Below are 16,640 nucleotides of genomic sequence, written 5' to 3' on the forward strand. Positions count from 1 at the left end.
TGTTTCAGGAAAATTTATAAGCACATCTAAATCTAAACAAGAAAAGCTGTCATATATAAGGGCTTAGGTGGAAGTACCAGGCAGAAGAAAAAACTCTAGTTGCTATCAGTTTTTATTCTAAATTGCTTCAGTTCTTTAAAAACTAATATCTTACAGAGGATCTAGTCCACAACTCTTAACAGAATAATTACACAAATTAGAAATATACAAATAAATATTTTTCATTAAATGATGTTAAAATGTCTTCAAGTAACAGTTTATATAGCTTTATTTACATATGAGATTATGCTCATGTTCTTGTTTGCACCAAAATTTTGGAGAATGTTAAGATAATTTTGCCTTGATTCAAAAATACCTCAAACCAGACACATGCCTGTAATTTCAGTGGCTTGAGAGGCTGAGGGAGAAGGATTACAAGTTCAAGGCCAGCCTCAGCAACTTAGACCCTGATTCAAAATAAAAAATACTAAGGGTTGGGGATACAGTTCAGTGGTAGAGCACCCCTAGGTTCAAAAAACAAAGCCAGACAAAACAAAACAAAAAATCAAACAGAGCAAAAGTTTATTTGACACTCTTATCATCCACATCTCAGGAAACAACGCTGTGTAATGGTAATTAACATTCATAATTTGGGAGTATGAAAAGATCCTCAAATGCTTTTTTGTGTGTGTGTGTGTGTGTATGTTCACGCCAGGGATTGAACTCAGGGGCACTCTACTACTAAGCCACATCCCCGGCCCTATTTTCTATTTTATTTAGAGACAGGGCCTCCCTAAATTGTTCAGCATCTCACTGTTACTGAGGCTGGCTTTGAACTTATGATCCTCTGCCTCAGCCTCCCTAGCCTCTGGGATTACAGGCGTGTGCCACTATGCCCAGCCTCAAATGCCTATTAAATCATCAAAGATAAAATGATGTTTCATATAGTGCTTTTTTAGACCTTGAGATAGTTTTAATAGCAAATTATTTTATAGCTTTTTGAGTCTTGAAACTTGGGGAAGTCACCTATGGTATAAAAGCAGATTCTCTTAACTAGAACATGCAATTAACTGGAAAAAAACATTCTCTAAGCCTGCATGCTAAGACAGTTTGTGAAAAAAGGAAACGTGGCCAAAGCCAAAGATTTCCTCTTCTTATAAACCTTGAACGGAGTATGTCCCTCACCAATTATATAGGGCCCCTTGGGTCTCAGAACTTTCCACAAGTGTTTTGGTCTCTATGACGATGTACCCAGTTGGCGAAGCGGAAACACCAGTGATAAGGTGGAGGCAGGCACCAGGCACCGGTGGGGAGAAGTCTGTAGAAAACCAAGCAGGTTCTTTTTGAGCATCTAGGGGTGACTGCTTCACCTTGCCAGAATCTGCAGAGCTGCGCGGGCCAGGCTGCCCCGAGTTCCCACCTCTCCAGGAAAGTTCTAGCAGGCTGGCAGCTCTGGAAGCCCAGGGCTTCTGATGGCTGTTGCTAAGCTGGGGGTTGGGGACTCCCTTTGGGACTCCACTTCCGTTGATGCTTAGGCTTCACCCTTCTTGTGCCCTCAGAGGGCATGACTCAGGTGAAGGGAGTTCATTTTGGCCAGCCCCCTGGCCTCATGCAGCCCTTCAGCATCCCCGTTCAAATTACACTCCAGGGCAGCCGGAGGTGCCAGGGGAGGTAAGTTACCACCAGACTCTCTCAGCCTATAACGGGCATCTTATGGAAGAAATTGTTAAAAGGGGGGCTATAATATTTTTTTTTTTGTACTGGGGATTGAACTCAGGAGCCCTCAACCCCTGAGCCACATCCCCAGCCCTATGTTGTATTTTATTTAGACACAGGGTCTCAGCGAGTTGCTTAATGCCTTGTTTTTGCTGAGGCTGGCTTTGAATCTCAATCCTCCTGTCTCAGCCTCCAGAGCTACTGGGATTACAGGTGTGAGCCACTGGCTGTAATAAATTTGGGGGTTGGGTTTGGTGTTTGTGCTTTGAAAACGCCCGCCTGCCATGCCTCTCAGGGTACCTTCAGAGGCTTCCCCAGCAATGCTGACATCATAGGCTGCATCCTTTCTGGTTGAATTCCTCCCTAGCTTTCAAGTTATTGGAGACCAATAACTCCCCTCTGGATCCCAGAACTAGAATATGGCCCAGCACATAGTTAGTGCGCAGTCAATATCTCTTGGTTGAATGAAGGAATGAGGAAATGACACCAGTATTTTGGTCCTATTTGTGAGTCCTTCCAGTCACTGTTTGGATTCAGTGCCCAGCTCCACTTAACTAGGTGTATGGCTCTGGGCAAGTGACTTAACTTGTCTCCACCTCTTATCTCTGAAATGGAGATAGGAAGAGAGCCCACATGCCCTAGCACAGTGATCTACTCTCCGAGCATTCTAAACTAGATCATCAGATTTTGTGTACATTTTAGCTATTGTTATTAGCCACCCTCTTCCACTCCTTAAAGGGGAAGTAAGATCAATCATTTTTCTGCACCCCTTTCTCCCCAGGGGAATGATGAGCAGAGGAGCTGAGAGCCCTTAGGGAAGTGGCACTCCCCACTACCCTGGGGTTGGAGTGGTGAGGCAGTCAGCAGTGGTCACCAAAACAGAGAGGAGCAATGCCTGAGGGTTTTCAAACAACGAGAGTAAAAGCATGCCAGCATTTTCTTGGGAGGGGTACTAGTCACAACCAAGTTCACTATCTGAAAAGTTGGATGACCTTGTTAGAGGTTCAAGTGGAGTTGGAGCTTAAAAAGTAGAAGCACTGAAGATTGCAATGTCATCACATTTATCTACACCACTATCTTCTAGCTACGCTGGTGGATATTTGAGGGAGAAAAAACAGGAGAAGAGGGAGATATAGGGATTTGGATGAGGTCTGGGGATGAAGGAACGGTCAGAGCATGGAGGAGAAAGCGATTCTTCTCTCCTAGGAATGAACAAATGCTTTTATGAGTAGACAATTAAAGTGAATCACTGCATGGCAAATGATCAAACGCAAACATGCAAGAAAACAAGTTTTTAATGCCCTGTTCACAGCCCAATTAACTAGATATAAAGAGAGTCATATTAACTCCAAAGCAAGGTAGCATCTCATTTTCTTTTCCAAAACTCACAATTGAATGATTGCTCTTTCCTCTTGATGAACTTGATGAACCATGTTGACTTTACTCAACCTCCTTTGCTGTTTCAAAAGAAGTTGTTAAATAATTTTGTCATTAAAAGATGGAAGGGTAACAGTAATTGCTAAAGTCTCCTCTGCAACAAAAACAAATTACAGGGAGATATTAATTTAATGTACCCCATGCTTAGGAGTTACATACGCATGTGAAGTAAGTACTGGGTGAATTATGAAGTTTGATGAGCCACAGCATGTTTCTAAGGAACACTTCTTGCACAAGTTTCAGTGTTGGAGGGAGAGGCTGCTGGCTTCTGTCCTGCTCACACCCAGATGAGTGTGTTCGAGCTTTGTCATCGAGTTTGCCTCAGGCTGAGCCAGAATGCACTGTGCTGTGCTCAGGTCTGGTGGGAAAGTCGGTCCTACCTGCTATGCAGAGGACCAGCAGGGTGGACACTGCCTTGACTATGACTAAACATTTCCAGGAAATACCTTGGTTAGAAATGGAGATGTATTACTAGCACAAAGAAGTAAAACTGCCTTCCCTGATATCACTGACTTGAGAGAGAATTAGATCATTTGTAAGTGCTTTGAGATCCTTGGATGAAAGGTGTTGGTAAACATCACAAAGTTAATTATAGGGCTGTTTGTGGTCTCTGAGAACTGGAAACAATGTAATAATATCCAACAATGAAGACATGGTTAAAGAAATTATGGAATATCCACCTGATAGAATATTGTGTATCCAATAGAATAGCTACAAAGAATAACTAATGACATGGGAAACAAGTGAATAAGATTAAAACCCCTAAACTCTATCTAGTGTGACTGCATTCATTTGAAACAATATAGAAAAAGGTAGGAATAACCTAGCAAATGAGCAGGAATTACCTCTAAAGGATTGTGGGGTTATTTTTTCCTCTTTCTTAGACTTATATTTTCTGAGTTTCATACAATGAGCATACAAAAACATGTTGCTCTCATGAATCCTTTGCTAGTTTTTGAGACTTTCTTTACAGCTAAGTTTGTGGTCAGGTCTCATAAATGTTTCCTATGTGCTTGAGAAGACTGCATTCTACAGGGGACAGTAATATCTATTATGTAGGTAAGGCTTGTTAATTACTTTGCTCAGACCTCTTTCCTTATTGACTTCTCTGATTGAGCTATCAATTACTCAATTACAATGAAAGAGTGTATAAAAATATCTCATAATCTGACAGTGGATTTTGTCTATTTCTTCTTATAGTTCTGTCAATGAGGTGATGCTATTAGGTATATACAAATTAGAATTGTTATATCTTCCAGGTGAATCAAAGTTTTTTTAATCAATGTTACTATCGTTACTTCTAACAAAGCCTTTAATCTTAAGGTTCATATCGGCTTGCTTTTTGTTACACTTTGTGTATTGAATCTCAGCTTTTCTGTATCTGTGAATACACAGATGTGTCTTTTGTAAAAATATAAACATATTTAAATCTAGTCTGACAATCTTCATCTTTTAACATCTTTTAATCTTCTTAGATTTCGTATAATTTCTGATATACTGATAGAATAACATTATTCTATCAGGCTATTTGTGTTATTTGTCCTGCCTTTTCCATGAGAGATTTTTCTTCCTTTTTGCTTTCTTTTGGATTGATTTCTCCCCTTCTAATAATTTGGAAATTATGTCTCCTATTTCTATTCTTTTAGGGGCTACTCCAGAAATTTAATATGCAGACCAGAACTTATCAAAGTAAATTCAATATCTTTATCTCCACCCACCCAACTTCTAGCCACTTAGAACACTTTAGCATTGTTACCCCCTCCAAATTATATGCTCTTGTCATGTATTTTAAGTGTCCAAAACATTTCCATAGTAATAAAACTAAAGAATATTATTATTTTTTAGAGTCAATGTCTTTACTTACTTATTCCTGTATTTGCTCTTCATTTCTGATGAAATCTCAGTTCTGCCTCCTGGACTATTCTCCTTCAGCTTAGAGTAAATACTTGACCTTTTCCTTTAGAGTCTAGGAGGGCAAACTCAGTTTCGTGGGTGTCTGAAATTTTTTATTTCACACTTGGGCTTGAGAAATTCTTTTGCTGGGTATAGAAACTTGTAGTTACTCTGTCTCAGTGTATTGACAACATTCCTGTCCTCTGGCTTGGATTCTTGTTATAGAGAAGTAAGCTCTCAGCTCATCAGTCCTTTGAAATCATACTGTCTTTTTCTCTGGCTTCTGTTAAGTATCGCCCCCCCCCCCATTTTTGTAAGAGTGCAATATATCTGTGACTCTGTCTAGGTGTGAATTTCTTTTTATTTTATGCCACAGGGCTCCTGGAATCTGTGGACTGGGTCTTTTGTTAGTTCTGAAATTTTACTTTCTCTTTAAAATATTGCTTCTAACTTATCTTCTGGAATTCTGAACAGCTATAATGTAAGGCATTTTTCAACCTGTCTTCTATGTCTCCTAACCTTCCTTCCATATTTTCCACTTAAAAATCCCTGTGAATTACACTTCGGCTGTTTTTCAGATCCATTTTCGGTTTACTAATGATCTTTTCAGATGTATCTAATTAACTATTAAATATATCCACAAAGTTTTTACTTTCAACTCCTTTAGTTTTCATTACTAGAATTTGGTTTCATTTAATATTAGCTTATTCATATTTTAGAGTCTATTACTCTTTAATATTTAATATTACTCTTTAAATGTTAGCTACAGATTTAACTTAATTTTTAAAAAACCATATTTATTTATTTATTTCAGTACTAGAAATGGAACCCAAGGGTTCTTTTTTTCTTTGTTAGAGATTTATAGTCATACAGAGTATTTGGGTTCATCCTGACAGGTTCATATATGTATGGAATTTGATTTCAGTTTTTGATCCCCCACTTTTGTACTCCCCCATTCTCGTTTCTCTATTAGACTGCCTTTTGCTCATCTATTAATTTATATTTGATCGGTTCTTTCTGCCTATGCACAAAGGTAAAGTTCCCGTTGTGTATTTATATATGCACATAACATGATTTTTTTTTAAATTCTTTCTGCATTGCCCCTCCCTTACCCATCCCTCCACTCTGTCTCTTGATCTCCTTCTTCTAATTACTGATCTTACCTTTATCTTTATGTAATCCTATCCTTCCCTCCCCCTTTCCTTTATTTACCACAGAGCCACATCCCAGTCCTTTTTATTTTGTATTGTGAGACAGGATCTTTCTAAGTTGCCCAGGCTGGCTTTGAGCTCATGATCCTCCTGCCTCAGCCCCAAAAGTAGCTGCTATTACAGGTTTACAGCCACTATCTTTAGCATATGTGTTCATTTTTAATGACTACTTTATGATACCCCTTCCCCACAACATGATATAACTTCTTTACAAGGGATTTATGAGGTTGCCAATTTTTCAGAAAGCCTTAGAACAAAGTAGACAGAAATATTGAAAATAGGAAAGCAGTTGTAGTGTCCTAGCAGTTCTGATTTCTACCTTAGATCAGAATCTAACAGGTTATGCCAGTTCCCTGCAACACACCACTATAATTGGGCATATTTAGTGAATGTATTAGAAATGCCAGGAGGCCTCATTATAGGCCTCTTCATCCATGGATTCCAAGGGTATCTTGCAATAAATCTCCACATACCTTATGACACAGAGCAATTGATGTCCACCGTCAGAGCAAAGGGAACATGCAGGGTGTTTGGTATTGGAAACTACAGAAAATACCCAAACTTTACCTTAGGGCTAAAACTCTTTCCCTAAGATATTGGATTTGCTGATAAATCAAAAATATTCTGTCTCAAATTTTATGAAGGTTTTTTTTTCTGTGTCCATTCTCTCAGAGTAGAAGGATAGAGGATAAATGAAGTATCAAAGGAGGTTATAAAGTTCTTTATCCTCCAAAGTGGCAATCTTTAGAAGCAACTGCTCCCCCGTGGGGGCTCCCAAGGCACCTTGGATTGCCTGACATTCCTCTTGCTCTGTTTAGAGGCTGAACATGCTGCAGGGGTGAAGGAGAGGAAAGGGCAAGGACATGGAATAAAATATGAAATATAATTTTTTTGGGAAAAAAAAACCTTGATAAGGTTTTTGTTTGGCTTCAAAATTTAGTAAGGTTTTCAGGCAGCTTTATGGAGCCTAAGTTTTTACAATTATAAGCATTTATTTGGTTTATCAATTCATAAAGCCTCTTAAAATAGAACCATCCCTAGGACTCAAATGGCTACTGAGCAGGGGATGGCAAATTAGTGACACTATCATGTGAAATTCTGGGACTGTAGCAAACTGGAGAACAGAGTCTGCCCACAGGGCAGCCACTGGTTGGCCCGGCCTCAACTGTTTGAATGTAGGAATGTAGCTTGTGATGTTTTTCAAAAGTCAGAAATCAGCATTTTCATGGGCAATCTCATGATTTTAAAGTGTTAGCAACTAATCCCACATTAAAATAAATAAATAAATAAATAAATAAAAGAATCCAGAGAGAAGGCCAAATAAAATATATCCATGGGCTGGATGCTGTCCATGGGCCACCAGTTTGTGACCTTTGTGTTGGACTTTACCGTTCACTAGACACCCCACTGTGAAGTAATTTATCACATCCTTTGTTGCAGCAGGCTCTCAGGCAGAGCAGAGAGAAGAAACTCAGGGACACTTATGCAGAGCAGCGAGCAGATGGAGAGGAGAAGTGGACAGGAGAAGACAGCAGGGACAACTTCATAAATCATAGTCGGCTGAGCCATGGGTCTGGGAGTGCAGTTGGTGGGGTGCTGCCTTGCCCACATGCAAATATGAAAGAATAAGACAAACCCTGCTGTTTCAGGATGCTCTTAATTCCAAAAGTGAAGCTTCTCAGTCATTCTTACCAGACAGAATCCATAAGAGAATGTAAAAAATGTTTTCAGAAAGGATGTGCAATATCCCTGAAAGATAAATCAGTTTATAACACTTATTCATATAAAACAAAATTAGAAAAAATACTTTTAGGTAATTCTTTACTAGTCATTGATTACATAGATTCCCTAAAGCCGTTTACCAGACCACGTTACTCAGACCTGTTTGTTACTATATCTTTAAAAATATGTCCTAGAACACCATCAAAGCTTATTTAGATGGACTTCCCACCAAGCTCTGAAAGGGGAATCTTGTTGTGTTGCATTGAACCTGTTCATAGCCTTCAGGGGTTGCAAATGGGATTATCCTCCTACTCCCTATGTTGGTAAATGCCACTTGTTTCTGAGCTTGTCTCAATCTCCCCCATCATTTCCTCCAAAGGACAGCCTTTCCTACCTCGGTGAAGAAGAGATATAGAGACTATAAGGACGGAGACCCACCAGAGGTGCACAGGAAGCTGCCCTCCAGTGCTGGAGAGGACAGAGCCATGTTGCTAGGGTATGCAATGATGGGCTTCTCCATCCTAATGTTCTTCTTGCTTGGAACAACCATCCTAAAGCCTTTCATGCTCAGGTAAGAATCAGAGTCAGAGATCCCGAGTTTACAATTCAGATCCTACCCAGGCACAGTGGTAAAGCTGGGAAGGCTGGCGTAGGTTTCTCCAGTTTCTGCTCTTCTGAAGGTGCAATTACTTTTCCTTCTCTTTCTGCGGGAAAACTGCTGGGTTTGGGGAATAAAGTGGTAAGAATGTGGAAGATATCCTTCCCCTACTCAATCTCTCATTTCCATACACCTCCAAACATAATCTACAACTTAGATATTTATTTAAGTCACAAATTCTCCATTTAAAAATGTCATTTCTCAGGGAAATGGGAAATATTAATCCTTCCCTGTGGAAACAATGAAAGTTTTTTGAATTTGACAATCTCTATCCAACTCCATAATAGTTGCTCAATAAATATTAGTTTCCTTTCTTTAAACTTGCTTCCCATTAAATGCATGTAAAAGCAAAGGATGCTTTTACTTTGGACATTGAAAGGGCAATGAAGGCCCAGGGAGAATGGGAAAAGAAGGCCTAGGAGTCCAATGAGGGAGAGGGAGTGAGTGGCCTACTTGTGTTATTTTTTTCCAGATTCATCTCCTCCCATTCCTGAGTGACCAGTGATAGGGGAAAAGGCAGAGAGGGCACCATCCACTAAACATATGGTGCTGCTATTATAAGTATTCCAAGGAATTTTCTCTCTGACATTAGGACCAGAAGAACTGGTTCTGTTCCTAATCAACCAGCTCACTTTTATTCAGTAGAAGCCAGGAATCATACATTTAGCTGGCTGCTAGGAAGCTCAGAGCTCAGTTCTTATAACTAGAAGGGATCGCTGATGGTTTTCGGTTTGATGCTTGTATCTCAATTCTGACTTTATTGTTTTCTCTCCTCCTTTTCCTGTTACTCCATTTTTCTCATCTATTTTAAAAATTAACTGAATTACATATATCTACATATTTGAATGAATCTGTGTAAGTGTGCGTGTGTGTGTGTGTGTGTGTGTGTGTGTGAGAGAGAGAGAGAGAGAGAGAGAGAGAGAGAGAGAGAGAGAGAATGAATATGCACACACAGGCAGACCAGATTAGTTTTAAAAATGTGATCTATTTGGGAGATGGGTTGAGGATACCTCCTGTAATCTGGCACCAAACTGTTGCTCATATTTAAGGTTTACTTTTCTAAGTATTTCTGGAAATTGTTCGGTTAAAGTAATAAAGTGAATGCTTAAGGGCAATGAGTTCATATCTCTCATCTTGTGCCATCTCGAAGAGTTCTGCTCCAGAAAATATGGTAGTTAGGAAGACTTTGGTAGTTCTTACCCATCCTCATGATCTTGATCCCTCATTTTCCCACCAGTGATGATAGATTTTTGTCACAGCTGCAGACAAATACACCCACAATGCTATTGAAAGAATGTGTTTACTTTTTAGTCCTAAATATGTCCTTGGTTCAAGCTGGGTGCAGTGGTGCATGCCTGTAATCCCAGCAACTTGGGAGGCTGAGGCAGGAGGATTGCGAGTTCAAAGCCAGATTCAGCAAAAGCAAGGTGCTTAGCAACTCAGTGAGACCCTGTCTCTAAAAAAAATACAAAATAGGGCTGGGGATGTGGCTCAGTGGTCAAGTACCTCTGAGTTCAATCCCTAGTCCCGTGGCCCCTGCCCAAAAATATGTTCTTGGTTCCAGTTGAGAAGTTCTAACCTGGCTCTTGTGTGTAGGACAGAATGTCGTACTCTTTATAGCAGAGCTTTTTGAACTTTTCAAGGGGAGATTCAAATCATACTGTTTGTACTTGCTCCAGCTGTAGAGAACTTAGGTTCTAAGAGATAAGAAAGCATCCCAAGATGCCTAGGTTAAGTAGATAGGTTAATTTAGTGAAGCAGCAGGCCAGAGCTAAACCTATAAAAGAACTTTATTTGCTATTTTTGATTTTCACTTGCCCAACAAATTTTCTAGGTCTACCTCCATTTTTTTTTTTTTTTTTTTTTTTTTTTACGGTTTGCAGTATTTTGAGTGTCTGTATTAGTTTTCTGTTGTCGCTGTAACAAGTTACCATAAGCTTGGTTAACTTAACACAAATTGATCATCTCACATCTCTGTAGGTCAGAAGTCAGACTCAGGTGTCACAGGGCTAACACCAAGGCTTTGGCTGGGATGCATTCCCTTCTAGATGTTCCAGAAGAGAACATTTTCTGGAACACTTTCAGGAGGCTGCTGAAGTCCTGGCTCCTGGGCTTCATTGTCCTCCCTCTTAGAAACCAGCAAAAGCAGGCTAAGTGCCCTGAACACCTTTATGTCACAGCACCCCGACACTGCTCTCACTGCCCCACTTCTATGGGGTTTTTATTCTGGAGGGGCAGGGACTTTATTTACCTACCACTTCCATAGCCCCTGGAGGTCAGCCAGGTTAAACTGCATAGTGTGTCTCCAGTTTATTATATTAATAAAGAAAAATGATTATTTATGGTCAATGGTATTAAGAAGTGTGATATGAATCTAACTAAACAATGCATTTCAAGCATTCTGACTTTAAGGCTTGCTAATCTAACTTCTTGTTTCAGGCAAGAGGAAATAAACAGAGACCCACCTAGATGTGTGAGGCTGCATGACGAGCTGGTCCCACACAATTCCAGCATTTCCTCTTGGTCTCATTTACTCTCTCTTGTTCTCTAATTATTTTATCTGTATAGATCTTTTCTCAATACTACTACAAAATCTTCAGGGCAGGGACTTTATCTACCTACCACTTCCATAGCACCTAAGACATTTCGTGTATGTAGTACATGTGCAAATTCTCAAGGACTATTTTTCAAGTAAAATTTAATTTAGTACAATCCTCATGGAGCATTTAGGATGGGAGAGGCATTATGCCTTACACTTTAAGAAACATAAAGATGAACAAGATGTAGTTCCTGACTTTAAAAGAACTTCAGAGAACAAAAATGTGGTAGGTATTATAATACATATTCCTTGTATGCTTGCATTTGGCTGTTTGTTTGGAAGCAGAGTGGGTATATGGAAATGTGTCTTGTTAGCAGAACTTTCTGCAGGTTATGTTGACTAAGCCTTATAGTTGACTCTTCCAAAGGCAGTTATGAGGACAACTAGTGGGTGTACAGTGTGAATCTTGGTGACACAGCACTTAGGGTAACACTACTTAGTCTATTTCTCCAAATACTTGTATCTTAAATACTGTTAAATACACAGACTCCTGGGCCTCAGACCTATTAAGACAGAATCTCTGGGAGTGTAGCCCTGGAGTACACAAATTCTACCATACACATTCAGGTAATTCTGAGCTTTGAAAACCATTGATCTAAGGGGATCTTAGGGTTGGCATAGTGAGAAATGTCAGTAGGATCAGAATTGAGATGGAACTAGGCCATCTGCTGCTGTTTATCCCATCTCTACGTCCTCTACACTCTCCTCCTTGATCATTACGTGGCTTCTGTAATGATCCTGCATCATAACCTTTAAATAGACAAATGCCTTGGGCTACTACATTAGAAATATGAAACTAAAATTCCTAGTAGGAGATGAGTATTTATTTTTTCATATTGAAGCACTCAGCGCAAAGAGTCGAACTGCACTACCATCCACACGCACATCATGGAGGACTGGTTGGACTGTGCTTTCAGCTGTGGCATGGACTGCCAAGGCCAGGGGAAGTACCCATGTCTTCAGGTGTTTGTGAACCTTACCCATTCAGGTCAGAAAGCTCTGCTGCATTATAATGAAGAGGCTGTTCAGATCAATTCCAAGGTAATGTAAAGTTCATGTAATAGATTTCTTAGAACAACCACCCTTTCATGACAGACTGTCCTAGCAGGGTGCAGAACCTAGAGCCATCTGTAGAGAAAAATCTGTTTCCTTCAAGCAAACATTTCCAAAGTGGTCAAATCAGGATAAATGAAGCTTACAGAATTCTTGGAGGACAAATAGGGTATACAGAAAGGAGAGGCATTATTCCAGTTTTGGTATCTGAAATTCGTAGGCTGAGCAGTTTTCAGTAGGCAGTCTTACATGGGGAGCTCACACTCTCATCAACAAATGTTAAAATGTACTCAAGGTTGACCTTAAGTCAGTCAAACAAGATTTCTTATTAAATTTAATGGATTGTTATACTTTTAATAACTTATACAACCACTTAAAAAGACTTAAAATTTATATATACACTTAATTATAAAAGTTGCATTAGATTGACATTTACATTTTGATGTCTTAAAGCACTAATTTCAATCTGATGAGTTGTTTTCTATTTTGGATGCAATAATTTTTAAGGTCTCAAACATTTTTAGTCCCTAACACAGTCCCCTAAGTTCCTAATGGATATGGTAATGAACTTTAAACTTTTTTTCTTAGCACTGGGAAATGGCCATTTCACTGTACTCTCCTGTCAACCTTTCCCTATGAACTATGTAATATTTAACCACTTTCTAAGACTGAAATTTTTCACTACAAGCTTAAGCCTGAAGTTACTTTAGAATTGAAGCTGTTGCTTGGTATTAGTGACAGTGTCCTTGTCTTTTTTCTCCTCCATATTCCTAGTGTTTTTATACACCTAAGTGCCATCGAGATAGGAACCATTTGCTCAACAGTGCCCTGGACATAAAGGAATTCTTCGATCACAAAAATGGAACCCCGTTTTCATGTTTCTACTATCCAGATGGACAATCTGAAGATGTCATTCTTATAAAAAAGTACAACCACATGGTTGTCTTCCATTGTTTATTCTGGCCCTCACTGACTTTGCTAGGTGGTGCCCTGATTGTTGGCATGGTGAGACTGACACAGTGCCTGTCCCTACAGTGTGGAAAATACAGCACTTCAGTCAGAGATCAGGCAAGTGGCAGAGTACACTCTATAGGACAGCAGCAAATCCAATTGTGGAGTTTGGGGAGGAGCAAAGGAAGGAGCAGAGAGATGTTAAGACAGTGGCCAAAGTAAAGCGCTGGCCTCACAAAGTGAAATTTCTGCAGTTGAAGACCTAAGTATGGTTGCCTGCCAATTAGTCTAACCACCCAAAGTTACACATTGCATTTTTATGTGGGAAACATTTTTTTAAAAGCTTCATTGTGTAATTTATTCATTCTGTAAATATGTACAGACTCACCTCCTTTCTACTCCAAACCTCCTTCCACATAAGAGCCAAGGAAGCATACAGGGCAAAATGAGTTCAAGGTAGCTATTCTTAGTACCTAAGTTTAGCCCTTGCTAGAATTTGTCAGTATGGAAACAAATGACCAAGGTATCTACTGAGCACTTGACTGTCAGCCTAACTCTATGCAGTATAGTTCACGCAATAATTTTTCTACCAAAAAAAAAAAAAAAATCCTTAGTGGTGTGTGGTGATGCACACCTGCAGTCCCAATGACTAAGGAGGCCCAGGCAGGAGTATCACAAGTTCAAGGCTAGCCTCAGCAACTTTGCGAGACCCTGTCTTAAAATAAGAAATAAAAAGCCTGGGGATATGGCTCAGTGGTTAAGTGTCTCTGGGTTGAATTCCCAGTACCAAAAAAAAAAAAAAAAAATCCGTGGCAAAGAATAGTTCATTCTTTATAAAAAGACAAAAATGAGGGGCTGGTGTTGGGCTCAGTGGTAGAGCACTTGCCTAGCATACGTGAGGCACTGGGTTTGATTATCAGCACCACATACAAATAAATTAAATAAAGGTCCATCAACAACAACAAAAAATTAGCTGGGTGTGGTAGTGCATGCTTGTGATCCTTGAAGGTGAGGCAGGATGATCATGAGTTCGAAGCCAGCTTCAGCAACTTAGCAAGGCCCTAAGAAACTCAGCGAGACCTTGTCTCTAAATAAAATATAAAAAGGGATGGGGATGTAGCTTAATAGGTAAACCTTTTCAGGCTTAATCCCTGGTTTAAAAAAAAAAATGTATCATGGTTAATAAACTGTGGACCTACCATTTTTTAGTTTTTTTCACCATTCATGATAAAAGAGGAAAGCTTTCCAGAGAGCTAAGTTTAATTATATTTAACCTTGCCATGTACCACAACATTTTTTTCTAGTTTATTATGCTTTTCATTAGCTCACTTTACTCTGTGCACATTCTGACAGGAGTAGGAGAAATGACTAGAAATGTAAAGTGAAGAGAAGCTGTATTGGATTTCAACGTCTACTTCAGATAATCCACACTGCAGGAAAGCGATGCAGGGCTAGTTAGCAGTTGTCTGTACTTTAATGGTGTCACAAGATTCTTCCCACAAGTGCTTTCCAGATTGAGTTGAAAAGAATTTGCTTGTGGGTTGGAGTTGTAGCTCAGCAGTAGAGCACCTGCCTGGCACGTGTGAGGCACGGTGTTCGATTCTCAGCACCACATAAAAATAAACAAAAGCTTTGTGTCCATCTACAACTTAAAAAAAAAAAAAGAATTTGATTTTCCAGTGTGCCTCAAAATATCTTTAAAATTTTATCAAAAAGTCTTAAATAATAGACAACAGAATGAGACTTTTAGTATTATTAGTGGTGCTGGGGGTTGAACTTAGAGCCCCATGTGTGCTAGGCAGGCGCTTTACCACTGAGCTCCATCCCAGCCCACAAGTCAGATTTTTGAAGTAACTTTTATGTGTAGATGTAATCAAACTCTAAACTCCTGATTCTGAATCAGTTTAATGCCTTTTACCAATTAATTTCAAGCCACAAACTAGTAAATAAACTGAATTTAACAGAGCAATGTTGACTTGACCAGTAACAAATGATCTTGGATGTTTCACCTTCTTTTTTGTATGGAATGGTAGAGAGAACATGTCTCAGAGCAGGATTCATTTCAGTTTGTAGGCTACCAAACAACTTTTTAGATGCATATTCTGGGGCAAATCTGAAAAGCTGTCTCAACCTCTGAGTTCTCATGTACACAACAGGGATAATGTCTTCATGTTTTTAAGGCATAAACAAGGTAGAGTCAATGAAACACAAAGCTTAGTTTCTGACATCGAGTAGTGGTGCTCAAAAATGTTTGTAGCTAAAAACAAACAAACAAGCAACAACAACAACAAAAAAACCCTTGAGTTCCTATAGTCAGCCTTGGTACTTTTCATTGGACAATGGATATAGAGGGTAGGGAAGAGTGCTGCCAGAGAGAATTCCTCTGCCCCCACCCCATTCTCTTGGCTAAATGTGACACACATTTAAGGTTCAGAACTTGTGGTTTAAAGTTATGACAAAATCATTCTGTATACCAAAGACTTCCCTGAAATAAAGTATATGTATGCATGTCTATTTTAAATCATTCTGTAAAAGAAAATTCTGTAGTTTTCTTAAATGAAGGTTGCATCTCTATTTCTTAATAAATTTGGCTTTCGCCTCAACAATGTGCAATTCTTGTGATTTTTTTCTAAAAAAAATTCAAAACTACCAATTTGAAACCCAAAGCATATGCTTCAATTATTGTTTTTCATTCAGATGTGGTTACTTGGTTCATCCCAGGAAAGACAGACATTATATTTGGAGAGCAAAGTCACTTAAAAGTTAAAACCGTTTGGCAAATCAATAGAATTTAAACAATGATATGCTTAAATGCTTATAAATACTAAATATTAATGCCCATGTGCATTACTGGTCAAAGAAAAGCCCAGACTTACCCTTTGCAATGTTTAATGATAACGGAAAGCAAAACTAGCTTGTTTCTAACTTCACTTTTAAGTTCTGGTCTTCAACTGTTGAAGAAAAAAGTCCATCTACCTATATATATACATACATACATTCATACCTGTGTGTACATACATATATGTCTGCTTAAAGAAGAAGTATAAAATTATTTATGGTTAAAGGAAGTTAACATTTCTCTAATATTTATCACTTTACCAGGTTAGAAAAATTGGTTTTTAAGGCATAATAGTTTCAGGTTTTCAATCAAATTCAGCTAAATTTTGATTATTAGCAACACTGGTTTGCTTTTCAAAAGAAATGGCAAGATAGTAATACACTAAAGATTGTTTGGACACAAATCAAGGTAATTTTTTTTTTTTTTAATAAACAGCGTGATGTTACAGACTGCAAAGTTAAAGAAAAGCAGACATTGACAGTTTCTGATGAGCACAAACAATAAGTGCAGTCACAGGCCAAACTTCCTGCTATGAACAGCAAGACTGGGAAGAGGTCTTAAATTTAGCGATACTATATTATC

General features: G+C 38.9%; 1 protein-coding gene across 1 annotated transcript; it reads left to right on the forward strand.

Moving 5' to 3' along the window:
- The first annotated feature begins 1,588 nt into the window (after window positions 1–1,588).
- Kcnmb3 (potassium calcium-activated channel subfamily M regulatory beta subunit 3) lies at window positions 1,589–16,562 on the forward strand. The gene is made up of 4 exons (XM_027942111.1): window positions 1,589–1,650; window positions 8,338–8,529; window positions 12,058–12,256; window positions 16,494–16,562. The coding sequence occupies exons 1-4, from the start codon at window positions 1,589–1,591 to the stop codon at window positions 16,560–16,562; spliced, it is 522 nt and encodes a 173-aa protein (XP_027797912.1).
- The last annotated feature ends 78 nt before the right edge of the window (window positions 16,563–16,640 follow it).

This window comes from Marmota flaviventris, chromosome 8 (assembly GCF_047511675.1).
Source record: "Marmota flaviventris isolate mMarFla1 chromosome 8, mMarFla1.hap1, whole genome shotgun sequence".
In the NCBI taxonomy this organism is placed as follows: domain Eukaryota; kingdom Metazoa; phylum Chordata; class Mammalia; order Rodentia; family Sciuridae; genus Marmota; species Marmota flaviventris.

Coding starts and splice junctions, on each gene's coding strand:
- Kcnmb3 (XM_027942111.1), top strand. CDS start 1,589: ATGCAGCCCTTCAGCATCCCCGTTCAAATTACACTCCAGGGCAGCCGG. Junction 8,530..12,057: donor CTAAAGCCTTTCATGCTCAG/GTAAGAATCAGA, acceptor TTCATATTGAAG/CACTCAGCGCAAAGAGTCGA. Junction 12,257..16,493: donor CTGTTCAGATCAATTCCAAG/GTAATGTAAAGT, acceptor TTTAATAAACAG/CGTGATGTTACAGACTGCAA.